Genomic DNA, 26,319 nt, shown 5'->3' with positions numbered 1-26,319 from the left:
TGGCAACTGTAAAGAAGCTTTTACATGAAGCTGCAGATGTGCCGTGCATGGTTTTCCTCATGGCCCTAATTGTTTCTTCATCATCACAGCTGTAATCAAATGGTTCTCCCTTTAGTCTGATTAGGGAAAAAAAAATGGAAGCAAAAAAAAAAAACCTCACCCAATTCAATGTATCTATGGATGGACAATAGCTCTTTAAACTACTAAATATCATGACGCTTTTAATAAGAAAGAAAACAAACTCAAATTTGCTTCAAAGGCCTTGTTCACTAGTTATCCAAAGACTAAAAATGCAAATAGCTGAAAGGGTCATAAGGGAATAGTGGTTTCAACGGCAGTCCTATTGTCTAGGAAATTATAGCAAATTAGGTCGATGAGATTTCCTTGCCTGGAAATACAGAAAGTTGAAGGATTGAGCTTCCTGCTGGTCAAAACCCTGACCAAGTGAATTGGTTTTATCTCCAGAGAAGGGACCTCACAGAACCCAACCAGAAGCAGGCAGTGGCTTAGTGGAAAGAGCATAGTCCTGGGAGCCAGAGGACCTGGGTTCTAATCTTGGTTCTGCCACCTGTCTGCTGTGTGACCCTTGGCAAGTTGCTTAACTTCTCTGTGCCTCAGTTACCTTATCCAAAAATGGGGATTAAGACTGTGAGACCTACGTAGCACAGGGACTGTGTCCAACCTGCTTAGCTTTTATTCACCTCAGCACTTAGTACAGTGACTGGCACATAATAAGCAGTTAAAAACAATTTAAAAAGAACAGCAGAGGGGCTGCAGATGAGTGTGCAATCAATCAGTGGTATTTATTGGGCACTTACCTTGTGCAGAATACTGTTCTAAGCCCTCTAGGAAGACTACAATACAAGAGAAATTAGCAGACATGGTCCCTGCCCATAATGCGCTTACTGCAGGAACAGAGAGTGGGCTGAAATACTATAGTTTACTTGTTCACCAAGATCTCATATATGACTGACCCAGAATCAGCTTTGCAATTTGGTATTTAGTACTCCCACTGGATTGGAAATTGTACCGAATTGTCACAAAACAAGGTCTCTGCCCACTCAAAGGTTAAACTGCTAGGTGGCATAATATGCCTATTGCAACATGTACAGCTCTTCTTTTAACTGACACCTTATCGCGGCAGGAGAGTTTGCGTACGCTGATGAAGCTTAGAGCTATGCCAAACAAGGCTGCCCATAATGGAAAGGTCTAAGCCAAAGCATCAGACAAAGCTGATTCACCTGTGCTGGGCAGCGGCGACATGGGAAAGAGTCAGAGGTGGATGATCAAGTGATCAAAACGCTGATGAAAGACGATGGCAGACACTCAACTTTTTTACTGCGCAGAAGACGGCAAGGGAAACCACCTCTATATCTTAACCAAGAAAACTCTATGGATACGCAAACCAGAACGACTTTATGACTGAAGATGGGACATTAATAATGTTGGTATTTGTTAAGCGCTTACTATGTGCCGAGCACTGTTCTAATAATAATAATAATGTCGGTATTTGTTAAGCGCTTACTATGTGCCGAGCACTGTTCTAAGTGCTGGGTTAGACACAAGGGAATCAGGTTGTCCCATGTGGGGCTCACAGTCTTAATCCCCATTTTACAGATGAGGGAACTGAGGCACAGAGAAGTTAAGTGACTTGCCCACAGTCACACAGCTGACAAGTGGTAGAGCTGGGATTCAAACTCATGAGCCCTGACTCCAAAGCCCGTGCTCTTTCCACTGCACCATGCTGCTTCTCTAAGCGCTGGGGTAAACACAGGGGAATCAGGTTGTCCCACGTGGGGCTCACACTTAATCCCCATTTTACAGATGAGGGAACTGAGGCACAGAGAAGTTAAGTGACTTGCCCACAGTCACACAGCTGACAAGTGGCAGAGCTGGGATTCGAACTCATGAGCCCTGACTCCAAAGCCCGTGCTCTTTCCACTGCGCCACGCTGCTTTCTGAAGAGGGTGTGTCCCTGGAGTCCCTATGGGTCGGAAACAACTTGACGACATTGGAAGCAAGTGTACAGCACAAGCACAGAATTCAAACATGGACCTATCACCAATAACTGTGGTAATTGTTAAGCACTTACTTTATGCAAGCAGTGTTCTAAGGTGGATACAATGAAAACAGATCAGACAGTTGTCATCTTAGCCACAAGAGGCATATACTCTAAGGGGTGCAGGTATCTTATACCCATTTTTACAGGTGAAGAAACTGAAGAACTCAGAAGTGAAATGAATTGTCCAAAAGTCTCACAGCAGGTACTTGCAGATGTGAATATTAATATCTGTCTCCCCCTCTAGACTGTAACCTCATTGTGGGCAGGGAATGTGTCTGTTTATAGTTTTATTGTACTCTTCCAACTGCTTAGTACAGTGTTCTGCATAAAGTAAGCGCTCGATAATTATGTTTGACTGATCCACTGGGTCGGCTGGGATTACCTACAATACAGGTGTCCTGATTCCCAGGTCTATGCTCTTTCTGGCAGGCCACAACCAATTCATTATCCAGTGTGGCTCAGTGGAAAGAGCCTGGGCTTCGGAGTCAGGGGTCATGGGTTCGACTCCCAGCTCTGCCACTTGTCAGCTGTGTGACTGTGGGCAAGTCACTTAACTTCTCTGTGCCTCAGTTACCTCATCTGTAAAATGGGGATTAACTGTGAGCCTCACGTGGGACAACCTGATTAGCCTGTATCGACCCCAGCACTTAGAATAGTGCTCTGCACATAGTAAGTGCTTAACAAATACCAACATTATTATTATTATTATTAGTTAACGTTACAGTTTTAGGTCAGCATTCTGTTTCTCTGTTCTTATAACAGGGGTTTTATAAGCTAGAATTGAGCTTGTCTCAACCCCAGTACTTGGTACAGTGCCTGGCACAAGGTTAAGCGCTTAACAAATATCATCATTATTATTATTCTCTCACTGGTCATTTATTGATATAAACAGTTGGGCAAACTAAGACCGGAAGGCGAGCGTGTAACAACTGATGTTCCAGAAACAGGAAGAAATGGTCATTGGTTTAAGTCTCATAATAATGGTTGCATTGATGGAAATATCTGCCCAAACGTAAGCCTTTCACATCACAATGTATGGACATTAGCAACCTTGAACAGAGGATAGAGAAGTTAGATGTGGAGGGTTATTCTAAAGGAGGTGAGAAGACAAAGAATTAAATCAGAGATTGGTGGCCAACTGACAGGAACGGACCGGACATCAGTTCTTGAATCTGGGAATAGTGTTCCCTTCTTCCCTCACACCACTGAAGGTTTTGGATAATAATGATAACTGTGGTATTTGTTAAGTGCTTATCAAGTGCCAAGCAGCGTAAGGATGCGCTGGGGTAGAAACAAGATATTCAGGTCCCACCCGGGGCTCACCATTTAAGTATGAAGGAGACATGTATTGAAACCCCATTCTGCAGTTGGGGAACTGAGACACAGAGAAGTTTAGTGACTTGCCCAAGATCACACAGCAGGGAAGTGGCAGAGTCGGAATTAGAACCCAGGTCTTCTGATTCCCAGGCCAGTGCTCTTTCCACTATGCCACGCTGCTTCCCCTGGAATATTTCTTGGGGATGGACAAAGCAGCCAATCACAATCACTCTGGAGCTGATCAGCCTGCTTGTGGCCTGAGCAGAGTTCGCTAAGCAACACGGTTTCACGGGTTTCTCACACATTGACGGAGCTAGCGGGAAGAGAAGTGGCACTTACAGTTATGACAGGTGGCACCAGTGTATCCCGTTCCATCGCAAGTGCATTTGAAGCCATCCCAGCTCTGAGAGCATTTACCACCATGCTCACAGTGATTGGGCACACATCTGTCAGAGCAAGAGACAAACAGAAATGAACAAACAAACAAAGATTTATGAATGGACAAATTCCCAGCTGCCTGGGCAATATATCAAACCGGTGCCAGTTTGTCTTAGGATGGCAATTAATCCTTGTTAGTTTAAGCAGATTAATACGATTCATGACAGAAGGTGCCAACTGCACAAAAGATGATGTATCACAGACCTAGTGTCGCCCATTTTGGAATAAACAGCAGAAAACGTGCAGACGCATCCACCCCCTGTCCTTTATCTCGGGTTTATTCCCAATCTCTTTTCTTTCCCGCATAGAAAGACCCTGGCTGCGGGCCCTTCTGGCATGTAAGAGTGATGACCTCGCCTCTACCCTGCAGGGACAAAGCCGCTTAGTGAGCCAGCGCGGCTTGTGCTGTAACTGAGCCCTGAGAAAGGCCTGATCACTGAGAGGTTGTTCCTCAGGGAACAATCCGAGCACTTATATTCCGACTGAGTCCGTCTCTCTCTGCCCAATGAGTGACCTTACGCCGGGGCCGCCCCTTTGACAATGTGGTGGGAATTCACAGGGGCAAGAGTGCACAGTGAGCCTATTGAGATACTACAATTTTAATTTCCTAAAGCATTTCTGTGTTTCAAAGTGCTTTCACATTTCATTTCATATTTTTATCCACATCCCATCCTTAGGAGGTAGAGAACTCCGGGTATTACTATCACCACTTCACAGATGAGAAAAACTGAGCTCAAACATGTTAAGCAGAAACTCCTGACTCTTGGCTTGAAAGTCCACAATCAGCTTTAGATACTGATGATAATAATAACAACGGTATTCGCTAAGCACTTACTATGCACCCAGCACTGTTCTAAGGGCTGGGGTAGATACAAGGTAATCAGGTTGTCCCATGTGGGGCTCACAGTCTTAATCCCCATTTTCCTGCCGAGGTAACTGAAGCACAAAGAAGTTTAAGTGACTCGTTCACATCACACAGCAGACAAGTGGCGGAGTGAGGATTAGAACCCATGTCCTCTGACTCCCAAGCCCATGCTCTTGCTACTAGGCCATGCTGCTACTCCTGCCAGTTTGAAGAGTCTGCCACGGGGGTTGGGAGATGCTGGTTGGGCTGGCAGGAGCAATCTGGGCACTCTCTCTGCCACTGAAGCACCCCGGTGTTTGCTTTAGCCAACGGAAGAAGGGGAAAAGAAGACATTGCCTCACCCTTGCAGGTAGGACCCAAAGATGGATAATAATAATAATAATGTTGGTATTTGTTAAACGCTTATTATGTGCAGAGCACTGCTGTAAGCGCTGGGGTAGATACAGGGTAATCAGTTTTCCCACGTGAGTCTCACAGTCGATCCCCATTTTACAGATGAGGGAACTGAGGCACAGAAAAGTTAAGTGACTTGCCCACAGTCACACAGCTGACAAGTGGCAGAGCTGGGATTCGAACCCATGAACTCTGACTCCCAAGCCCAGGCTCTTTCCACTGAGCCACACTAGATGGATCTCAATGAAGAACAGCCTGCCAGAGTAAACTCCACTTAGCAAAATCTAGAGTTACCAATCGAGGACATTTTTCCTACAAAGACATTATGTCTGAATTTTGAAATACTCTGGTCTCAAAATAGAATTTTCCAAGAATGAATTTTGATCACACATTTGTTTAGATGTGAATTATCAATGTACTTTTTTGATTTCAGGTGTTATTCTTCAATTCACAATGGTTTTCTTTATTAGCCACCAGGGCCATTCTGCTCAGTAGCGGCTTTCATTTCTGATCAATGAAAATAGAAATTTCCTTGCTAGCTGGGTAGGCTCACATGCAATTTACAAACCATATTCTCATACCATCACATTATATAAGATTAAGACCTCCTACCAGCTGGAGCAAATGAAACTCCTTCTAGAGAACAAAACAAATTAAAGTATACTTAACATCAATTTGCTTTAAGGCTGTAAGAATTTATTTAATATTCATATAAAATGGGAAATCACACCAAATGCTCTTCAAGATGAGATGCTTACCAAACTATGAGAATAAAAACTATTTTATCACCTGATTTTTGAGACTAAATTCAATACTTATGACTGGAAAAAAGAAAAATAACTCAAGTCAAATGATGTGAACCTGCAGTGGAATGTCTAATGTGTTTCAAATGGCGCTTTGGTTTCAAAATTTGATCCAAATGTTAGAGGAATTACGGTAATTGGACCTCTTCACTTTAAAGATGGGGCTCTTACCTCCTTAAATTCTCTACAAGCACGTTTCTCATCCTGTTATTATGTAATTATCATCATGTGAACCACATAATCACATCTTCCAGGATAGTGTCTGTAATTTCAAAAGAGTTTCTGAGACTACTATTTCTAATTTGATTACATCCCACAGATTTTAGGATGTATATTTCTGAACGAGATTAGAAAAGCAGCAGTTTTGGATAGCAGCAGTGGACTCTTCAAGTCAGCTTTAGATTCAAATTCACTGTCTCCCATCTCAAAAAACATGATCTCATATTTCTCTCCCAAGTCACAGATGCTCAGATATTGATTTTGTAGGAAAGGTAGTTCTAAGTATACCTCACTAAACAAATTACTAGAGGTCAACTACTACTAGTGTATTCTTCTGGCCAAAATCCAAAAACACGTATTTTTAAAAATCTTTTAATTCAATGTAATTTTGAAAATAACTGCATTTCTATTCATCATACAGACTGCATGCCATCGCTCCCAGCTACTTCCACCTATCATCCATCCATTTAAAATATAACTTTCTGTCAGCCATGCTCAGGATTTATTTCCATTATCACGCTATAGATTCGTCAACATCCCACTCCTTATATTTGTTTCTAGACTGTAAGCTCATTATGGGAATTGAAAGTGTCTGCTAATTCTGACGTACTCTTCCAAGCGCTTAGTACAGTGCTCTGTACATGGTAAGCACTCAATACAATTGATTAATTACCAATATTATCGCAAACTACTTGCTTCTCTGAAACTATTTCATTAGTCTCCTAAGATAAAATTTCTCCTTTCTAAACAGAGGCATTCATTTTAAACTATGTGAAGGTTTCATCTACTAAATGTTTTCCAACACAAATTTGGTCAGAGATCTATATACAATACTGATAATCATGTCAAAGTCCAATTTCACATTTTATTACTATGGAGATCATTTCTACCATGGTAGGCTAGGCAAGTGAAACTGTACCGGTGGTGTCATGAAAATAATTGCCAGCCCAAATCCTTTGGGACAGATTCAAAAATAATATGGTTAAATACTTGAATTTCAGTATGGCTCTAGGTGACATCCCAGCACTGTACATGTGGTTAGGCAGTATGACAGACACTAATATAAATTAAATGTGTAATAATAATTATGGCACTTAAACACTTACTATGTGTCAGGCACTGAACTAAGCGCTGGGGTGGATACAAGCAAATCGGGTTGGGCACAGTCCCTGTCCCAGATGAGGCTCAAAGTCTCAATCCCCATTTTACAGATGAGGTAACTGGGACCCAGAGAAATCAAGGTACTTCCCCGAGGTCACACAGCAGACAAGTGTCAGATCTGGGATTAGAACCTATGACCTTCTGACTCTCAGGCCTGTACTCTATCCACTATGCCATGCTGATTCCATATTTAAGGAGCAATTCCAAATCACTGCATTTCCAGAATTTACCAGAGCATCTGACACCCTCAACAGACAGCTGGGGGAATAATTAAAGAGAGCCACGAGGCCTAGTGGAAAGATCAAGGGCCTGGCAGTCAGAGGTCCTGGGTTCTAATCCCAATGCTGCCACTTACCTGCTATGCCTCTTTATTCACATTAACGTCTGTCTCCCCCTCTAGACTGCAACCTCATTATGGGTGGGGAATGTGTCCACTAATTCTGTTGTACTGTACTCTCCCAAGCATTTAGAACAGTGCTCTGCACATAGTAAATGGTCAATAAATACCACTGATTGAATGACCTTGGGTGAGTGGTTTAACATCTCTGTGCCTCAGTGACCTCATCTATAAAATGGGGATTATTCCTGCTCTCTCCTACTTAGTCTGTGTGACCCATGTAAGACTATGTGCAACCTGATGACCTTCCTCCAGCACTTAGCACAGTGCTTGGCACATAAGCACTTAAGAACCAAATTATTAAGTTTCCCAACATCCTTGGCTATTCCATGAGAGAGATTAAAATTACTGGTCTGCCCCTTTCTCTATCATCATCTGAGTACAGAAGGATTGAGTGGTTGGTCCAGTGTTGTTCACTTGGCTTTCTGCTGAACTGCTGAGGGTGTGACAACAACATAGATGCTGGTTTTAGAATATATGCGAAGCACTCAACGAGCTTTGAGCACCATTAAAAATCTCAAGATCAGTCATCAAGAAAGTGCTGTATGCCAGTGATTGCTGATGAAGTAACCTAACAGGCTGCCATCAAGACTGTTGTTTTTTGTTTTTTGTTTTTTTTTTTTAGCAAAGACACCACCACCAAGACTGGATTGCTGAAAAGAACTCAGACTTTAAAAAATACTTGCTCCTAATTTACAAAAAATACATAAACATCACCTTGTGGCTCCTCATGATCAAAACAAAAAGAAGGCTTATGAAAGCCTGCAAAAAAATGGAAGAGCCAGTTTGGAAGCGTGTGTGACTAGGAAAGTCATTTGCCTTCTCTGGGCCTCTATTTCCTCATCTGTAAAATGGAGATAAAATACCTGTTCTCTCTCCCTCAGACTGGGAATTCCATGTGAGACAGGGACTATGTCCAACCCCATTATCTTGTACATACCCCAGTGCTTAGGACAATACATGGCACAGAGTGAACACTTAAAAAAAACACATTACTTAAGGCCCTTAAAAGAATGGAAAACTGGCTAAATGGGAAATACAATTTGAGGAAGTGATCACAGTCAACGCCATGAAACACTGAAAGAGACCTGGACTTATTTACGTTGCTGCCACAATCTTAAGCAAAGAGGGGCCCTAATTCCCTGGTGTCTGTACATGCTGCTCATGAACTTATAATAATAAATAATAATGTTGGTATTTGTCAAGCGCTTACTATGTGCAAAGCACTGTTCTAAGCGCTGGGGTAGATACAGGGTAATCAGATTGTCCCATGCGAGGCTCACAGTTAATCCCCATTTTACAGATGAGGTAACTGAGGCACAGAGAAGTTAAGTGACTTGCCCAAGGTCACACAGCTGACAAGTGGCAGAGTCGGGATTCAAACCCATGACCTCTGACTCCCAAGCCTGGGCTCTTTCCACTGCACCATGCTGCTTCTTGCTTTGGAAATGCCATAAGATTTCACAGATGCCATCTTAATCATTGCCTTCAAGAAGAGACAGAGCTGTCCTACAACTACAGGGGAATATTACTACTTTCCTGCACAGCTAAAGTGCTAGCCAGGTTCTTTCTAAACAGACTTCTGAAGAATAGACTCAACTGTGTGTGGCTGAATTCCACTGAGGCTTCACACCAAATGCACAGCACAACGGAAATAATCTTTCCAATACAACCAATTCAGGAAAACTGCAAAGAGCAATTTTAAGACCTCAACACTGTGTTCGTTGCCCCTACAAAAATCAACTGACATAATGGGTCAGGGGCTCTGGAAAGCACTAAGTAAATGTGGCTGTTGGGTAGCGAATCAAAATAATTTGCTATTTGGTAATTATAGCGTTGGGCGAGTCAGAGTTGAAGGTGCTTCATCACTATCAGAAAGAAGTAGGGCTATGAAAATGATCCAGTACTACACAACTTTTTCCTACGCTGCCATGCTTGAGGAGGCAAATGATTATGAATCAATTTCTGTAAGCTCATCCTCTAAGATGGTTGTGGGCAGGGAATGTGTTTACTGTTATATTGGACTCTCCCAAGCTCTCAGTATATTGCTTTGCACACAGTAAGAGCTCGATGAAAAGGATTGCCTGAATCAATGGAATGATCCAGCAAAGCGTTATGGACTGATTAGTCTACAGAAAGGCAGAATGATGTTTTAGCCTTCACCTACAAAGCCTGACATGTGGAGACATCCATTTCCAGTGGTCCAAGAGGCCACCAGAATGAAGTGTGCCAGCCACAGAAAAATCGCAGCAAGATACCAGCACTGAGCCTGCCTCAGTCCAGTGTGGAAGGTCTGGTCATCTCTGGAACTGCTCAGGGAGAAAGTTCACACATAGCAGCATCCACATATAAACATATTTATGTATATATATTTATGTATATATTTTATATATGTGCACATACGCTTCAGTGAGAAGCAGCATGGCATAGTGGATAGACCACGGGCCTGGGGAGTCAGACGTTTGTGGGTTCTAATCCCCACTCCCCCACTTGTCTGCTGTGTAACCTTGTGCAAGTGACTTTCACTTCTCTGGGTCTCAGTTACCTCATCTGTGAAATGGGGATTCAGTTTGGGAGCCCCATGTGGGACAGGGACTTTGTCCAACTTGATTTGTTTGTATCCATCCCAGTGCTTAGTACAGCACCTGGCATATAGAAAGCACTTAATAAATACCATGATTATTATTATTACTTATATTAATGTCTGTCTCCCCCCTAGACTGTAAGCTCACTGTGGGCAGGGAATGTGTCTGTTGTTGTACTATACTCTCCCAAGGGCTTAGTACAGTGTTTTGCACACAGTAAGCACTCAAATAAGTTTGAATATATATGTGTATATATATATGTATTTATTTATATATTTATAAACACATATATGCTGAATTTGCTTAAAGGAATATGTTCTAATCAATCGATCAATCAATGGCATTTACTGAGTACTTACTATGTGCAGAGTACTGTTCTAAGCAGTGCGGAGACAGAAAAGCAGCGTGGCTCAGTGGAAAGAGTACGGGTTGGGGAGTCAGAGGTCATAGGTTCAAATCCCAGCTCTGCTGCTTGTCAGCTGTGTGATTTGGGGCAAGTCACAACTTCTCTGTGCCTCAGTTACCTCATTTGTAAAATGGGCATTAAGACTGTGAGCCCCACATGGGACAACCTGCTCACCTTCTATCCTCCCCAATGCTTAGAACAGTGCCTTGCACATAGTAAGCACTTAACAAATGCCATCATGATTTATTATTATTTGTTTATTTACAATACAACACACACATTCTCCTTAAGAAATATGCGGAAATGGAGAGAACAATTCTCATATGTCCAATTCCATAAGTGGTTGGGCTTCAATTAGTCAACTAATCATATTCATTGAGAACTTACTGTGTGCAGAGCACAGTATCAAGTGCTTACTATGTGCCAGGAACTGTATTAAGCACTGGGGTAGATACAAGCTTAATGTGAGGGTGGGGTGAATTTGGGGTGCAAATCCAAGTGCAAGGCTGATGCAGAAGGGAGTGAGAGAAGAGGATATGAGGGCTTATTTGGGAATAACATTTTTAAAAATGGAATTTAATAATAATAACTGTGGTATTTGTTAAGGACTTACTATGTGCCAACCACTGGAGTAGATACAAGATATAGATACCTCATTTTGCAGATGAGGTAACTGAGGCACAGAGAAGTTAGGTGGCTTGTGTAAGGTCAGACAGCAGACAAGTTGCAGAGCCAGATTTAGAACCCATGTCTTCTTAAGTCCCAGTCCCATGCTCTTTCTACTGGGTCACGCTGCTTCTCGGAGGAGATGTGCTTTTAATCAAGGCTTTGAAGGGAGGAGGACAGAGAGAGTGATCTCATTCCCTCCTTCTCACCACACTACCCGCCTCTCCCCTCTGTGCTTTTCGTCAAAACAGGGGAGGAGATGTGCTATTTTCAGCAAGCATCTAATGATTAGGACAGTGCCTGCAAAGTCAGTACAAGATTACCTTGATTCGGTTCTTTAAAAAAAGTCACAAAACACTGGGAGATACCCTTCCAGGAGAGCTTCCAAACTGGAAGGATTGAATTTTAACTTGGCTAAGGAGACACGATAAGAGAGGCCAGATGTTTACAGGTATGGACCTTTTTCAGATGCATTCATTAGAGAGAAATGAGGTTCTGAGGAAACCACAAAAAACACTGTGGTTTAAATGTTTATTTTTTCTTCGGCAGATTAGCACTATCAAATGATTTTTATCAATGAACAATCAGGGTAAAGATATAGCCCTGACTGTTAATCAAAGCCCTTAAAAGCTCATAGTTTGAAAACCTTCTAAACAATTACCTCGTCCTAAATAAGAAACTGTTGCAAACTTTCTACATTTAGATTAATGGAGGTGATATTAACTAAGCCCAAGTATCTTGCCCTTTGTGAGTGGGTATGGAAAAATCTTTACAATTCTGTTTGTTCAGAAACCTCTTGTCTTGAAGAAGGATGTTTTTCTTTTATATTTAAGGTACTCGTAGGTAAACTCTTGTTCTAGAAACCACAGAAAGACTAAAATGGTCTCTAAAAAGCCTTATCAGTATCAGGATACATTAGCACAAAAACAAAAGTCACTTCTCATGGCGGCAATGCATAATTAATGTCCCTTGCTTGTCAGACACCAGCACCTCCACAGTTTCCCCAAAGCTTTAGATCCATCCAAAACTTAGAACTTGGATAGTAAGCATTTTTAAAATAACCAATCAAGAATCATCTGACAATATAATCATTAGTCACATCTGTCCCACTGTGTTGCCGGAAAGAACTAAGGAAGGCAAACCATGTCCTTCATTCTAGAGATATTCATTCTAGGGACTGGGCTAACCTGATTATCTTGTATCTACCTCAGTGCTTAGAACAGTGCCAGGCACATAGTAAGCACTTAACAAATCCTGGCCCCACCACTTGTCTCCTATGTGGCCTTGGGCAAGTCACTTCTCTTCTCTATGCCTCAGTTTCCTCACCAGTAAAATGGGGATTAAGACTGTGAACCCCATGTGGGACAGGGACTATATTCAACCCAATTTGCTTATATCCTCTGCAACGCTTAGTACAGTTTCTGTCACATAGTAAGCCCTTAACAAATACCACAATTATTATTATTAATAAATACCACTAAAAAAAGGCAAAGGCTTCTGATCGAGTGGATATAGTTAAGTAGTGAGATTATGGAACTATGGATTATGTGCTATTCATGAGAACATATGAAACCATAGGTTTTGTCATGCTGGATTAGACCCATGGCCCATCCTGCCTGGTGATGGCATATTCTACTCTCCCAAGCACATAGTAAGCACTCAATAAATATGAATGAATGAAAGTGTGCAGAGCATTATACTAAATGCTTGGGAAAGTACAATACAATAGATTTGGAAGGCACAATCCCTGCCTAAAAGGAGTTTACAGTCTATAGGAGGAGACACACATTAAAATAAATTACAGATAGGGAAATAGTAGGATATAAGGATATGTACATATCCAGGGGCTATGTCCTGGATCTTATCTCTGAATGTGACATCGTGGTTAGGGATTTAACTTCTCACATCCCTTTTCCATTTAACAGCTCATCAAAGACATGCAAATGTCAGCGTCACAAGCCAGACTAGAAGATGGCTCTTTAAACTTCTTCATCAAATTCCCAAAACATTCATTTATGAGCCAAAGTAAGCACCTAGTCCAGTGGTCTAAACACTTAGTAAATACCACTGGTTGATTGAGAAGATAGGAAAGGGTGGATGCCACATAGATGAAATCAAAACTCCTGAGGACCTTGTTGAAAATTTAGGTGAACACTGCAATGAGTCTAATGATTGGGCTGTATTTTAAACAACATCATTGGAGCTTAATATCAATCAATTATTATCAATGGATGATTCCTATTTTGTTTAAACCCTAATGTTAGAGTACTAGGGATACAGTGCCATTAAACTGCATGCTTTTCAAATGAGAGGAAAAAAATTATTTCGTGGACATTTATACACCTCAAGATCCAGAGACATCAGAGTAGCTCAGGTGATAAAATAAAGATCATAACTGACCTAACAAAAGACTTGTAAGATGCGGAGTGGCAAAAATACTTGAGAAATACCACTTTGAAACAAATATCTGATATATTTAGCAACACTGGTTTTTAATCAAGTTCACATTTGATCATAAGCCTTACTCATTTTAAACCTATACAATATCATAATTTACCTTTGGGGAATCCCTGCTTTAAGGGCACTGATTCTCTGGTTCTCAGCATCCAGTTCAGATTTTGCCCAATTTCAATTCACAGCAGTATAATAAAGTTTAAACAATTTTACTCAAATTAGTAAAATAATCCAATTGATAATAATAATTGTAGTATTTGTTAAGCACTGTACTAAGTGCTGGGATGGATACTAGCAAATCCCTGTCCCACGTGGGGCTCACCCTCTCAATCCCTATTTTACAGATGAGGTAACTGAATCACAGAGAAGTGAAGTGACTTGCCCGAGGTCACTCAAAGACAAGTGGCAGAGCCAGAACTACAACCGATGACTTTCTGACTCCCAGGCCCGTGCTCTATCCACTATGCCACGCTTCTCTGGATACAAATTCAACTGAAAGATTATTTTAAAATGATAACGGTTTCTTTTCTTCCAAATGCCCACTAATAAAGTGAAAAGCCTTCCAAAGGTTTTCCAAGCTCATTGCATACATGCAAATGATCTTTTCTTTTCTGGTTAGCTGCAGGTTAAATTAAAAAAAGAAATATTTCACTTTAAGACAATAAATACTTTGTTTGCTCTTTTGTTATAACTATTATGTTGATAAATTTTCATCTCTTGATCCTAGCCTATGTTCCTATCAAATCAATGAGAACAATGTCAAGACAAAAATGAAGCTTCATTTGAATGTACACCACCATCGCTCCATGTTTGGACAAAATACAAAATTTCAATTCTAATTTTCCAGGATATGGGCAAATGGCATCTCTCCCATACTGAAAATGTGTGGTCATTCAGAAAATTATGGTACCTCTTGGGTCCACTCTTCACTGAATAACCTTCTGGAGGAAGCAATTTACTTTGATTCTACACACTGCATAAAAATCACCCTGGATGCATGATCACGATGGGCACAAGTAGAGGGGCCTGGGTGGGCTGTTATAGGTGGTGTCGGGCTGTAAGTAGCACTTTATTTGCTTGGCGGAAGAAAAGAGTCAGAGTAGACAATAAAGAACAAGGTGGATGGAACTCTCCCCCGCCACATCTCCTTCACCCTTTCCCGATCTGCTCTTCAGCTTTTCTTGGGGTGCCTTTTGTCGGGTGACTGTTGGAAGACACCACATCAGCCACTCTTCAGAACTATCAAGGATTTCTCTCTACTATGAGCTTCCCATAGATCCACTGTACAACTTTGTCTCTAATGCTTTTTACTCCATTACACTGTGTGCTTCACAGATGAGCCTAATGGAGCAGCAAAACAAGTTTGTGCCTAAAAAAAAAAAATCAGATAAAATGACAGAAGCACCAGTCCCTTACTCAGAAATAGTGGATTTTAAATTTGCATCAAGTACAAGTAACATCGGAGGATATTTTGAGAGATAGGTATAAAGGCAATAAGAAAAATGGAAGACTTCCAAGAGTGAAGAAAGAGTTCACTCTTCTTGGGGTGAAGGGGCAGAATGCCTTGAGAACTAGGGTAACTCCCCAGTGCTGTGACCTTTTCCATGGTCCCTACTGCCCTGCTTTCAGTTAAATGAAAAGAGTACAGCTCTGGGATTGAGGACACCTGGGTTCTGATCCTGGTTGTGCCTATAGCTAGCCAATGAGGGTACAAATCACAATGAACTTTGTGACGAATTACATCCCTGCTGGCCCATTTTGTACTAGGTACTTGGCAGAGTACAATACACAGACATGTTTTCTGTCCACGATGAGCTCACAATTTAGATGGGAAGACCATAAATGAATTACGGATGTGTACAAAAGTGCTTTGGGGCTGAGGGAGGGGTGAATAAAGGACTCAAATCTAAACGCAAGGGCAGCACAGAAGGAAGTGGGAAAAGCGGAAATTAGGGCTTAGCTGTGGAAGGCCCCTTGGAGGAGATGTACCTTCAATAAGGCTTTGAAGGTGGTGAGACTGATCATCTGTCGGATACAAAGAAGAGTGGCATTCCTGTCCAGAGGCAGTACGTGGGTGAGATGTCGGTGGTGAGATAGACGAGACTGTGGTACAGTGAGGAGGTTAGCACTGGAGGAGAGAAGTGTGCAGACTGAGCTGAGGTAGGAGAGTAGCAGGTAAGGTAGGAGGGGGCAAGCTAATTGAGTGCTTTAAAGCCACTGGTATGGAGCTTTTCTTTGATGTGGAGGTGGATGGACAAGCATCCAGATAAACTACTATCTCCTATAATAATAATAATGACAGTATTTGTTAAGCGCTTACTATGTGCAAAGCACTGCTCTCAGCACTGGGGAGGATACAAGGTGATCAGGTTGTCCCACAAGGGGCTCACAGTCTTAATCCCCATTTTACAGACGAGGTAACTGAGGCACAGAGAAGTTAAGTGACTTGCCCAAAGTCACACAGCTGACAAGTGGCAGAGCTGGGATTTGTCTAATTGTTCTACTGTACTCTCCCAAGCACTCAGGGCAGTTTCTAAATAGAACAAGCACTCAAATACCACTTCAGGTGGATTTTATCTTCCCAGAAGTCTTAAGGCCCAATGTGTTTTTCTTCATATTAATTTTAACTTTATAATGAATTGCAAGCAATATGTGCTCAAAATTCCCTTTAATTCATGAAACCAATAATATCCCTGTGACTCAGTGATCATACTGCCCCACAGCTGTGTGAGATATAGGCACATACACAGCTGCTAATATTATACAATTCCTTTTCAATTCACTAGAAATGGATATGTACAGCAAGGCACAAACAAACCATTTTTACCTAGTGGTTTTTCAACTAATTGCTTTGAAGCCAGCAGGCTCACTCTGGTGTGGTAGCACATAAAGAGGGAGGGGAAAAATAGAAACCTACACTGTCTATTTTCCAGCTTGGAGCAATTAACTCCAAAAGTTGTAGCACTTTCAAGAAAATAATTCATATTAAAGTGGAATAATTTGAAAGAGAGTAATAACAATGAAAATGTAACTGCTTTATTAACAGACACTTGGCTTTAAAAGTGGTAATGAAATAATCTTGGCATGCCAAATTGTCATTACAAACAGCCCATTTCTGGGGATTTATTATCTAACTCTAAAGTGTTGTGATTGCCCTATAGAAAAATTGATAGGCTATAATTTTCTTCTAGTTTAGAGGCTCTTGATCCTACTTTTATGCTTTGGAAGTTATTAAAGGCCTGCCATTTGTGCTGCTATATGTTAGACTTAGTCAGTCTTCCAGTTAATTAATTAAGCATGGTTCTCAGCTCAATAGTAAAAATTCATTCCAAAAAGTAAGCTTTTAAAAACTAGATCTGAACATCAGCTGGGGAATTTTAAGCTCCCATGATTCTGGAAGAAGCACATCTAGTCTCAGAAATCAACATCGCCCTTGTAACATAATACTTTTTGCATGACTGATTAGACTTTTAAAAGAAACTTTTTGGGGTCTTTTACAGTTACTCATTCAGGTAACTCTAGAGTTCATTGACTAATCGGAGGAATAATAATCTGTTCTGATTGTAACATTTATTAAGTGATTACTATGTGTTGATCACAGTCCCTATCCCAACTGGGGCTCACAATTTATCTTATCCTCATCTTACAGATAAAGAAAATGAGGTCCAGAGAGGCGATGCAATTGCCCAAGGTCATACAGCAGGCCAATGGTAGAACACTGAAATAAAACAGGTCTCCTCCTTCCCAGTCCTGTGCTCATTGAGGCAGGCTTCAAACAATAATAGCAAACAGTCCTAGAAGTGCTTCACTAAATAGTAAGCTCCTCGAAGGAAGGGCTCATGTCTATCAACTCAGTACTTGACCAACTGTAAGCTCTCAAGTACCACTGCCTGATTGCTTTTCAAGTTGTCAAATTTCTCAGGCATGAATAAAAATAAGGAAATTTAGCTCCCAAAGAGACCTTGTGTACATAATGAGCCTGACTCACTATTACTGTTGTTGACCAGGCAAATGAGATTAAGATGATTAATGGACCTATACGTAATAGAAGGTGCTGAGCAATGATCTGGTAAATCTGGACAAGAGTTCTTTCCTTCCCCACAACTCATAACTTTTACTTTGCTCTGGTGGCTTAGACCTGTTAATTGCATATTTCTTTGTTATGAGGAAGAGATATTTGGAAGCCCAAGGGTAATAGTTCTACTTATACAAATGTGCTAAATGAAACTGTAGCGTAGAAGGAAGTGAGGATTAGTAGTTGCTTTGTTCCCGAAGGTGCCTAGCTATGAAAGCAGAAACAGTAGGTAAAAGCTGATATTATAGCTGTACAGATTAAAAAAGCAATAGAAATCCAACATCCTTTCCTCTTTTATTTGCCAATTGTTATTCTTCTTTTACATTTTCCTATCCTAGGCCAAATGTCTTCACCACTTCTTTCTGCTGTCTGAATCCACTTTTCTTGCCAGTCACAAACTTACAAAAGGTAATGGAAGGATAGAGTGGGATGAATTATTTTCATTTCCACTTCCCTCAATTATTTTTCTCCTTTCTTGAAAGGTTTTCAATTCTGACCTATTTAAGAAAATTAGCACATGATAAAGAATTTTGTGTTCAAGCACAAAAAAACATAGCCAAGTTATAGTTACACACAATTACGTGTTTATGGTTCACTGTTCTTGTTCTAGCAATTAAGCTAGAGTCTGAAAAGTTCCAGGTATAGTTTTCCTGGACAAACCGAGACAGTGATGTGGAAGAAATGCTCAGACATGCACCAAAATAGTCCAAAGATTAGGTAAGGGTGATCAATAATATTTCTTGAGCATCTACTTTAGGCAAAGGACCATATTAAGTCACAGGGTGAAAATCTTTCCCTCCATGATTTTACAATCTAAAATGCAGTTGCAAGTGATAAATTTAGCAAATACATTTTAGATAAATATATATCATTATTGATAATAATGTCTTAATGTCAGTTATTAAGCATTTACCAGGTGGAAATCACTTTTTTATGGGATTCATTAAGGGCTTACTATGTACCAGACACTGTACTAAGCATTGGGGTAGATACAGGCTAATCAGGTTGGACACAGTCCATGTACCACATGGGGTTCATGGTCTTAATCCTCATTTCATAGATGAGGTAACTGAGGCACAGAGAAGTGAAGTGACTTGCCCAAGATCACAGAGAAGACAAGTGGCAAAGCCCGGATTAGAACTTAGGTCCCTCTGACTTGCTGACCCGTGCTCTACCCACTAGGCATGTTGCTTCTCAAGCTTGATAACATGGTTAAGAGATCAGTATCAGACACTGTCCCAAACTGGGCTTCCAATCTATTTTATCACAATTTTACAGATGAGGAACTAAGGAATTGGGACTTCAGAAGGGTTTTGAAGATGGGAAGAGCACTGATCTGATGGATCTGAAGAGTGAAGGAGTTCCAGGAAGAAAGAAGCATGTTCAGCAGTGGTGGAAGAGCTGAAAAACTAGGCCGGTGCAAAGGTGAGCTTGGGAGGAATAGAGAGTGTGAGCTGGGGTGGAAGAGGAGCATTGAGAGGATAGGAAAGAGGGGGAGTTCAATCAATCAGTCAATTTATTGAGCTCTTGCTGTGCACAGAACACTGTACTAAACACTTGGGACAGTGCAACCCAAAAATCTAACAGACACATTCCCTGCCCACAGCGATCTTACAACCTAGAGGGGCAGACAGACATCAATATAAATAAAAAATTATGGCTATGTACATACGTAATGTGGGGCTGAGGCAGTGGGGTGGGGGGTGTTCAATAAAGGGAACAAGTAAGGGCGATGCAAAATGGAATGGGAAAAGAGTAAATGAGAGTCCCATCAGGGAAGATCTCTTGGAGGAGATGTGCCTTCAGTAAGACTTTGAAAGATCTGAGAGTTTCTTTAAAGCCAATGGCCAGGAATTTCTGTTTGATACAAAAAAAAAAGGTAAACCATTGGAGGGTTTAGAAGAGTTGAAAGAAGAACAGAAAGACACTTGAAAAGATGAACTGAGCAGCACAGTAAGGAACAGGCTGGAGAGCGGAGAGGTTAGAGGAAGAGACCCATGGGAGGAGGCTTTACAGTAGTCAGGTTTGGTCTAGCCCAGTGCCGTTACCATCTGACCCAAGGGAGAACATATGAAGTGAAAAGAGTAGGTGATCCAAGATGGAGCTTTTAGGGAAAAGGTACCAATGAAGGTGAGAAGTGGGAAAGGAACCAGTGGAAAAAGAACGAGAAAGAGCACCCTGAGAAGGAGGAGGAAAACCAGGAGAGAAATATATTAAATGAAATCAAGACTAGACAAGGTTTTCAAGGAGGGATTAAAATGGTCCACTGGATTAAAAGTGGCTGGGAAGCAGTCGGTCGTAGTGGGTACACCATGGGCCTGCAACTCAGAAGGACTTGGCTTCTAATCTTGGCTCTACCACTTCAGAGCCCCTCTGCCAAGTCACTTCACTTTCCTGTGCCTCAGTTACTTGATCTGTAACCTGAGAGACTGCTGGTTAGGGTGCGAGAGTGGATTCAGACATCGGAGAGAGTTGCAGAGCTGAGAACAACTAATGAATATAATTATGCCAAAAAAACTAGCTTATAAGATTGTCAGGGTTAAGAGAGGGAGTTAAGAGGGTGTACTGAAGGTATCATGAGGAAGTTTGTAATTTTGGGGGCCAATGGATATATGAGTTAATGAGGGAAGACAAGTAATAAGTAGAAGAAAAGGACAGAGTCAGAGTAGGCAAGAATAAATGTGAAGTAGTCATAGTGGGCCTGGTTGCTGGGTTTCCTAACACATGCATCTGTCTGCATCACAAGTTTAGGAACTTAGAAAGAGTACTGTGGAGGTTATCCACTGCTAGGAGATACTGGTATAAGATCAATAGAAGACCAAGGGGAGGTGGCAAGTCCAGGTGGTAGAATTTTAGATAATTTCAGAGTGAGTAACATTAGCCCTCACTCTAACTTACTTCACTCACTGTACAAATGTAGGTCTAAAAACTCCCAAGCGTGCTAATGCTGGATTGAGACTAGTTTAGCCACCTGCAAAACTGGCTCAGGTTTTCACAACAGAAGAACTGTTTCCAATTTAGCTGTTGGAGAAATCTGTGCCAGCTTTTGCAAGAGTCCAAATGATTTGCAAATCTGTATAGGAAACAGATGGTGAATCTCTGAATTTTGGTTTATCTAGATGGTACCTCCCTTTACATTGATGATGATGATGATAACTGAAAGCACACTATTGCTGATTAGGCCATAGTTTTAATGGGGCCATATTTATTGGAATTGAAAATTGGAAACAAATATCAATTTTGGAGCACTGTGGCATTTTAGAAATTTTAGGTGCATTACATCAACAATGATTTGAAACACTGTTAATAGAAGAATCCTTTTCTTTCACTTATCAAGTGTAACTACACAGTTTAATTTTCATTTGAAGAAGAATTCAGTCCACATCTTTCCACCGTTCAAAAACCTCCAATGGTTGCCCCTCTACCTCAGCACCAAACTCCTTACCATAGGTTTTAAGGCACTCAAACAGCTCTCCCCCTCCTACCTAACCACACTAATCTCCCACTACAACCCAGTTCTGACACTTTGCTCCTTCAATGCAAACCTCACTGTACCTCGATCTAGTCAGTCTCTCCAACAACCCTTTGGTCAAGCCCTTCCTCTGGCCTAGAAATCTTTCCCTCTTTCTATCTGATTAACTGCTTCTCTCCCCATCTTCAAAGGCTTACTAAAAATCACAAGACTCACATCTCCTCCAAGAGCCCTTCTCCAACCCTTCATTTCCCTGTTTGCCAACCCTTCTAGCTCACCTATGAACTTGGTTCTGTACCTCTTAAGCACTTGGATACTCATCCTCCCTCAGTGCCTCAGCACTTATGTCCATATGTTTATACTCTGCCGCTTCCCCTGTCCATAATTTATATTAATGTCTGTCTGCCCCTATAGACTGTAAGTTTGTTATGGGCAGCTAACATGTCTACCAACTCTGCTACACTGTACTCTCCTAAGCTCTGCACACAGTAAGCCTCAAGAAATACAACTGACTGACTAAAGATGTTCTACTTTATAAACATGAACTCACCACACACAAGCAATGAACAAAGCATTCCCTAGTGTAGAAGACAGAGGCACTACTTTGATTGGTCATCAATAGAGAGGCTAAACAGCAAAACAAAATCTTTGAAAATCTCCTGCAACATGCCCTTTTATTTATCTCCCTCCCAGAAGATAAAACCTGGCAGAGTTCCTATGTGGTAGGTAATTGGCTGAACTTTGCCAATTAAAATAAAGTAAAAGAGTGTTTTTCCACAAGCTTTAGAAAAATGATCAAGCATGGGGCAGACGGTATATGGATCAATAGCAAATGCCAGACCAAATATGCCCCTTGAGCCAAGAGACCAGGTTTTATTACACCAAAGCAGGTGATTACAAACCCTTGAACCTTGGCCTTACCTTCTGCCCAGAGAAGCCATTCTTTCCCCCCTTAGAGAGTTCTTTGTTAGAAAGTAAAAAAAAACCACCAAAAACCTGATCTTCCTAGACAAAGATAAGGAAGTGACTGGAGGAAGTTGTACACAACTCATTCCAAAAATAGAGAACCAATAGCCCATCTTTATTTTTTTTAAATGTTTATACTGTATATCGATCAATAATTATAGCTTTTTGGCACAAGGAATCAGTGGTATTTGAGCACTATGGTATGCACAGAACTCTGTTCAAAGCAGACCTATATAAACAGAACACATTTTATGGCCGTGATCACTGCTTATTTATTCCACCTACTGAAGTTATCGCTAAGTGTCTATCCAAACCACTATCACGCTAGTCCAAGTTCCTGTCGTATTCCCAACACAATTCATATCAGTCTCCTCACTGACCACCTAGCCTCTAACCTCTCCCCGCTCCAGCCCATACTTCATTCAGTTCCCTGGATCATATTTCTACAGCATTGCCCTAAATAGCTTCTCCAATCCTCAAGAACCCCAAAGAGCTGCTTATTACTCTCTGCATCAAGCAGAAATGCCTGATCACTGGCTTCAAGATCCTCAGTTTTCTCTTCAACCCTAACCCTTATCTTTGCCCCTCTCTCACTATAAACCATCTTGCATGTTTCACTCTTCTCACTCCACCAAACACACTCTCAAGCCACAGATCACTGCTTTGCCCACCTTCAGTGCCCTTCTGAAATCACATCTTCTCCATGAGGCCTTCCCTAATTAATCATTCATCTCCCCAATTTATTTCCCCTCTGCTGACACTCCCTCCCCAGACTGTGAGATTGTTGTGGGAAAGAAATGTGTCTACCAACTCTGTTTTGTACTCTCCCAAGCGCTTAATATAGTGCTCTGCACACAGTAAGCACTCAAATATGATCGATTGATTGACTTCATCACCCCAGCACTTGGGGACTCACATCCACCTCTGTAGTAATTATGAACCCATTTTTACACTCTCTTGCTTCCCTTTAACTATTTTAGTGCCCCTCTCTCCTGCTGTATTGCAATGGACCTGAGAGCGAGAAATTGGGTCTACCAACTAGACTGTACCCTTCCAGAAGTTTATTCATTCATTCATTCAATAGTATTTATTGAGCGCTTACTATGTGCAGAGCACTGTACTAAGCGCTTGGGATGAACAAGTCGGCAACAGATAGAGACAGTCCCTGCCGTTTGACGGGCTTACGGTCTAATTGGGGGAGACGGACAGACGAGAACAATGGCAATAAACAGCGTCAAGGGGAAGAACATCTCGTAAAAACAATGGCAACTAAATAGAATCAAGGCGATGTACAATTCATTAACAAAATGAATAGGGTAACGAAAATATATACAGTTGAGCAGACAAGCACAGTGCTGAGGGGATGGGAAGGGAGAGGTGGAGGAGCAGAGGGAAAAGGGGAAAATGAGGCTTTAGCTGCGGAGAGGTAAAGGGGGGATGGCAGAGGGAGTAGAGGGGGAAGAGGAGCTCAGTCTGGGAACGCCTCTTGGAGGAGGTGATTTTTAAGTAGGGTTTTGAGGAGGGAAAGAGAATCAGTTTGGCAGAGGTGAGGAGGGAGGGCGTTCCGGGACCGCGGGAGGACGTGACCCAGGGGTCGACGGCGGGATAGGCGAGACCGAGGGACGGTGAGGAGGTGGGCGGCAGAGGAGCGGAGCGTGCAGGGTGGGTGGTAGAAAGAGAGAAGGGAGGAGAGGTAGGAAGGGGCAAGGTGATGGAGAGCCTTGAAGCCTAGAGTGAGGAGTTTTTGTTTGGAGCGGAGGTCGATAGGCAACCACTGGAGTTGTTTAAGAAGGGGAGTGACATGCCCAGATCGTTTCTGCAGGAAGATGAGCCGGGCAGCGGAGTGAAGAATAGACCGGAGCGGGGCGAGAGACGAGGAAGGGAGGTCAGAGAGAAGGCTGACACAGTAGTCTAGCCGGGATATAATGAGAGCCCGTAATAGTAAGGTAGCCGTTTGGGTGGAGAGGAAAGGGCGGATCTTGGCGATATTGTAGAGGTGAAACCGGCAGGTCTTGGTAACGGATAGGATGTGTGGGGTGAACGAGAGGGACGAGTCAAGGATGACACCGAGATTGCGGGCCTGAGAGACGGGAAGGATGGTCGTGCCATCCACGGTGATAGAGAAGTCTGGGAGAGGACCGGGTTTGGGAGGGAAGATGAGGAGCTCAGTCTTGCTCATGTTGAGTTTTAGGTGGCGGGCCGACATCCAGGTGGAGACATCCTAGAGGCGGGAGGAGATGCGAGCCTGAAGGGAGGGGGAGAGGACGGGGCGGAGATGTAGATCTGCGTGTCATCTGCGTAGAGATGGTAGTCAAAGCCGTGAGAGCGAATGAGTTCACCGAGGGAGTGAGTGTAAATGGAGAACAGAAGAGGGCCGACAACTGACCCTTGAGGAACTCCAACAGTTAAAGGATGGGAGGGGGAGGAGGCTCCAGCGAAGGAGACCGAGAATGATCGGCCAGAGAGGTAAGAGGAGAACCAGGAGAGGACAGAGTCCGTGAAGCCAAGGTGAGATAAGGTATGGAGGAGGAGGGGATGGTCGCTAGTAAAGGGTACCGCACAGAGTAAATGCTCCACAAATACTGAATGACTGAAATTTATTATCTGAAGAAATGGAAACACATTATGATAAAATCTTTAGCCCTTCTCACTGAATTTCATTCATTCAATCGTATTTATTGAGTGCTTACTGTGTGCAGAGCACCGTATTAATAATCGCTTATCCACTCCTATGGAGACAGCGGGATCCAGTAGAAAAAGCATAAACCTGCAAGTCAGGTTCTATCAGCTCACCCCCTGACCTGCTGAGGACCTTAAGCAAGTCACTTAATCGTTCTGTGCTTCAGTTTCCTCATCTGCAAAATGGGCAAAATTTTTCTGTTCTCCTTACTCCTTAGACCATGAGGTCTGTTTGGAACATGGATTGAATCCAATCGATTATCATTTACCAACCCTACCACTTAACAGAGGCTTTGACATAAAGTTCTGAATGCATATTATCATTACTATAAGTGTCCTGGAATGGTACACTTCCAATATTTCCAATTTACTCACAGGTAAGAGTCAATGATTAAATAAAAAATGGTGACTTTTTTTTCCAGTTTCTAGCTGGAGTTGGTTCTACTGGTATGGAAATGAATGTCTGAAAGTAAAACCAATATAACTGGGAAGAAGCGAGGCTTAATGGAAAGAGCACAGACATAGGAGTCAGAGGACCTGGATTTTAATCCCAGCTCTGCCAGTTGTCTGCTCTGTGACCTTGAGTAGGTCACATAACATATTTTTTCTCCCTCCTACTTGACTGTGAGCCTCATCTGGTACAGGGACTGTGTCCAAGCTGATTAACCTATATCTATCCCAGTCCTTAGAACAGTTATTGATACAAAGTAAACACTTAAATACCACAATAATAATAATAAGAAGAAGAATTCTGCAATTAAAAAAGGCAGAGTTGGGATAGTGAAAAGAGAGATACAGGATTAAGAGAAATGAAATATCATCCATTCCAGGAGAACCCACTTACATGCATCTAAATTCTCCAAGGAATTAGGAAAGAAAAGATAGAGGAGGAAAAAGATAAACAGAACAGGACCTGAAAGGAAATAATCCCAAATTTACAGGTTTGGAAGCATTTCCTTTTTTGGAAAGTCTGAACCAGATGGGAGGAATGACACTGGATGATGACAAAGATGAAATGGAGGAGGGGGCAGGGTATCTCTGACCCCAGAATGCTTGCTATTCACAATGCCCCAGGGCCAGAAGCTCTCGCCCTTGGCAAAGTACTGCAGCCTACCCTATCTCACCAAAAAAGATTAAGGACAGTGATTCCGTCAAACTGGCAAGTCTGCCTTTCAAATAGAATTTTAAACTACAAGGCCTTAACAATGAATGGTAGCAGACCAAAGGTCTGCAAGACCCATTTTCTTTAAACTCTAGTGTTGGCAGCTTCATCACACACCCTGACCTTTCAGGTCTTTCTGCTTTCATTATTGCCATGGAGCTTTTATTAAAATCCTGGAAATTCTACTGATGTCGGTGGA

At 42.0% G+C, this 26,319-nt stretch overlaps 1 protein-coding gene across 1 annotated transcript in view; it reads right to left on the bottom strand.

Annotated features, from left to right (window-relative positions):
* Nucleotides 1-26,319, bottom strand: part of CNTNAP2 (contactin associated protein 2) — a 1,271,576-nt gene that overhangs the window by 476,844 nt on the left and 768,413 nt on the right. The window contains exon 11 of the mRNA XM_029062825.2: nucleotides 3,719-3,825. Coding sequence (XP_028918658.1) covers nucleotides 3,719-3,825 — 107 coding nt within the window. The remainder of the gene's footprint in view (nucleotides 1-3,718; nucleotides 3,826-26,319) is intronic.

Source organism: Ornithorhynchus anatinus, chromosome 4 (assembly GCF_004115215.2).
Source record: "Ornithorhynchus anatinus isolate Pmale09 chromosome 4, mOrnAna1.pri.v4, whole genome shotgun sequence".
NCBI classification, from domain to species: domain Eukaryota; kingdom Metazoa; phylum Chordata; class Mammalia; order Monotremata; family Ornithorhynchidae; genus Ornithorhynchus; species Ornithorhynchus anatinus.
This window is presented reverse-complemented; position numbering and strand designations above follow the sequence as displayed.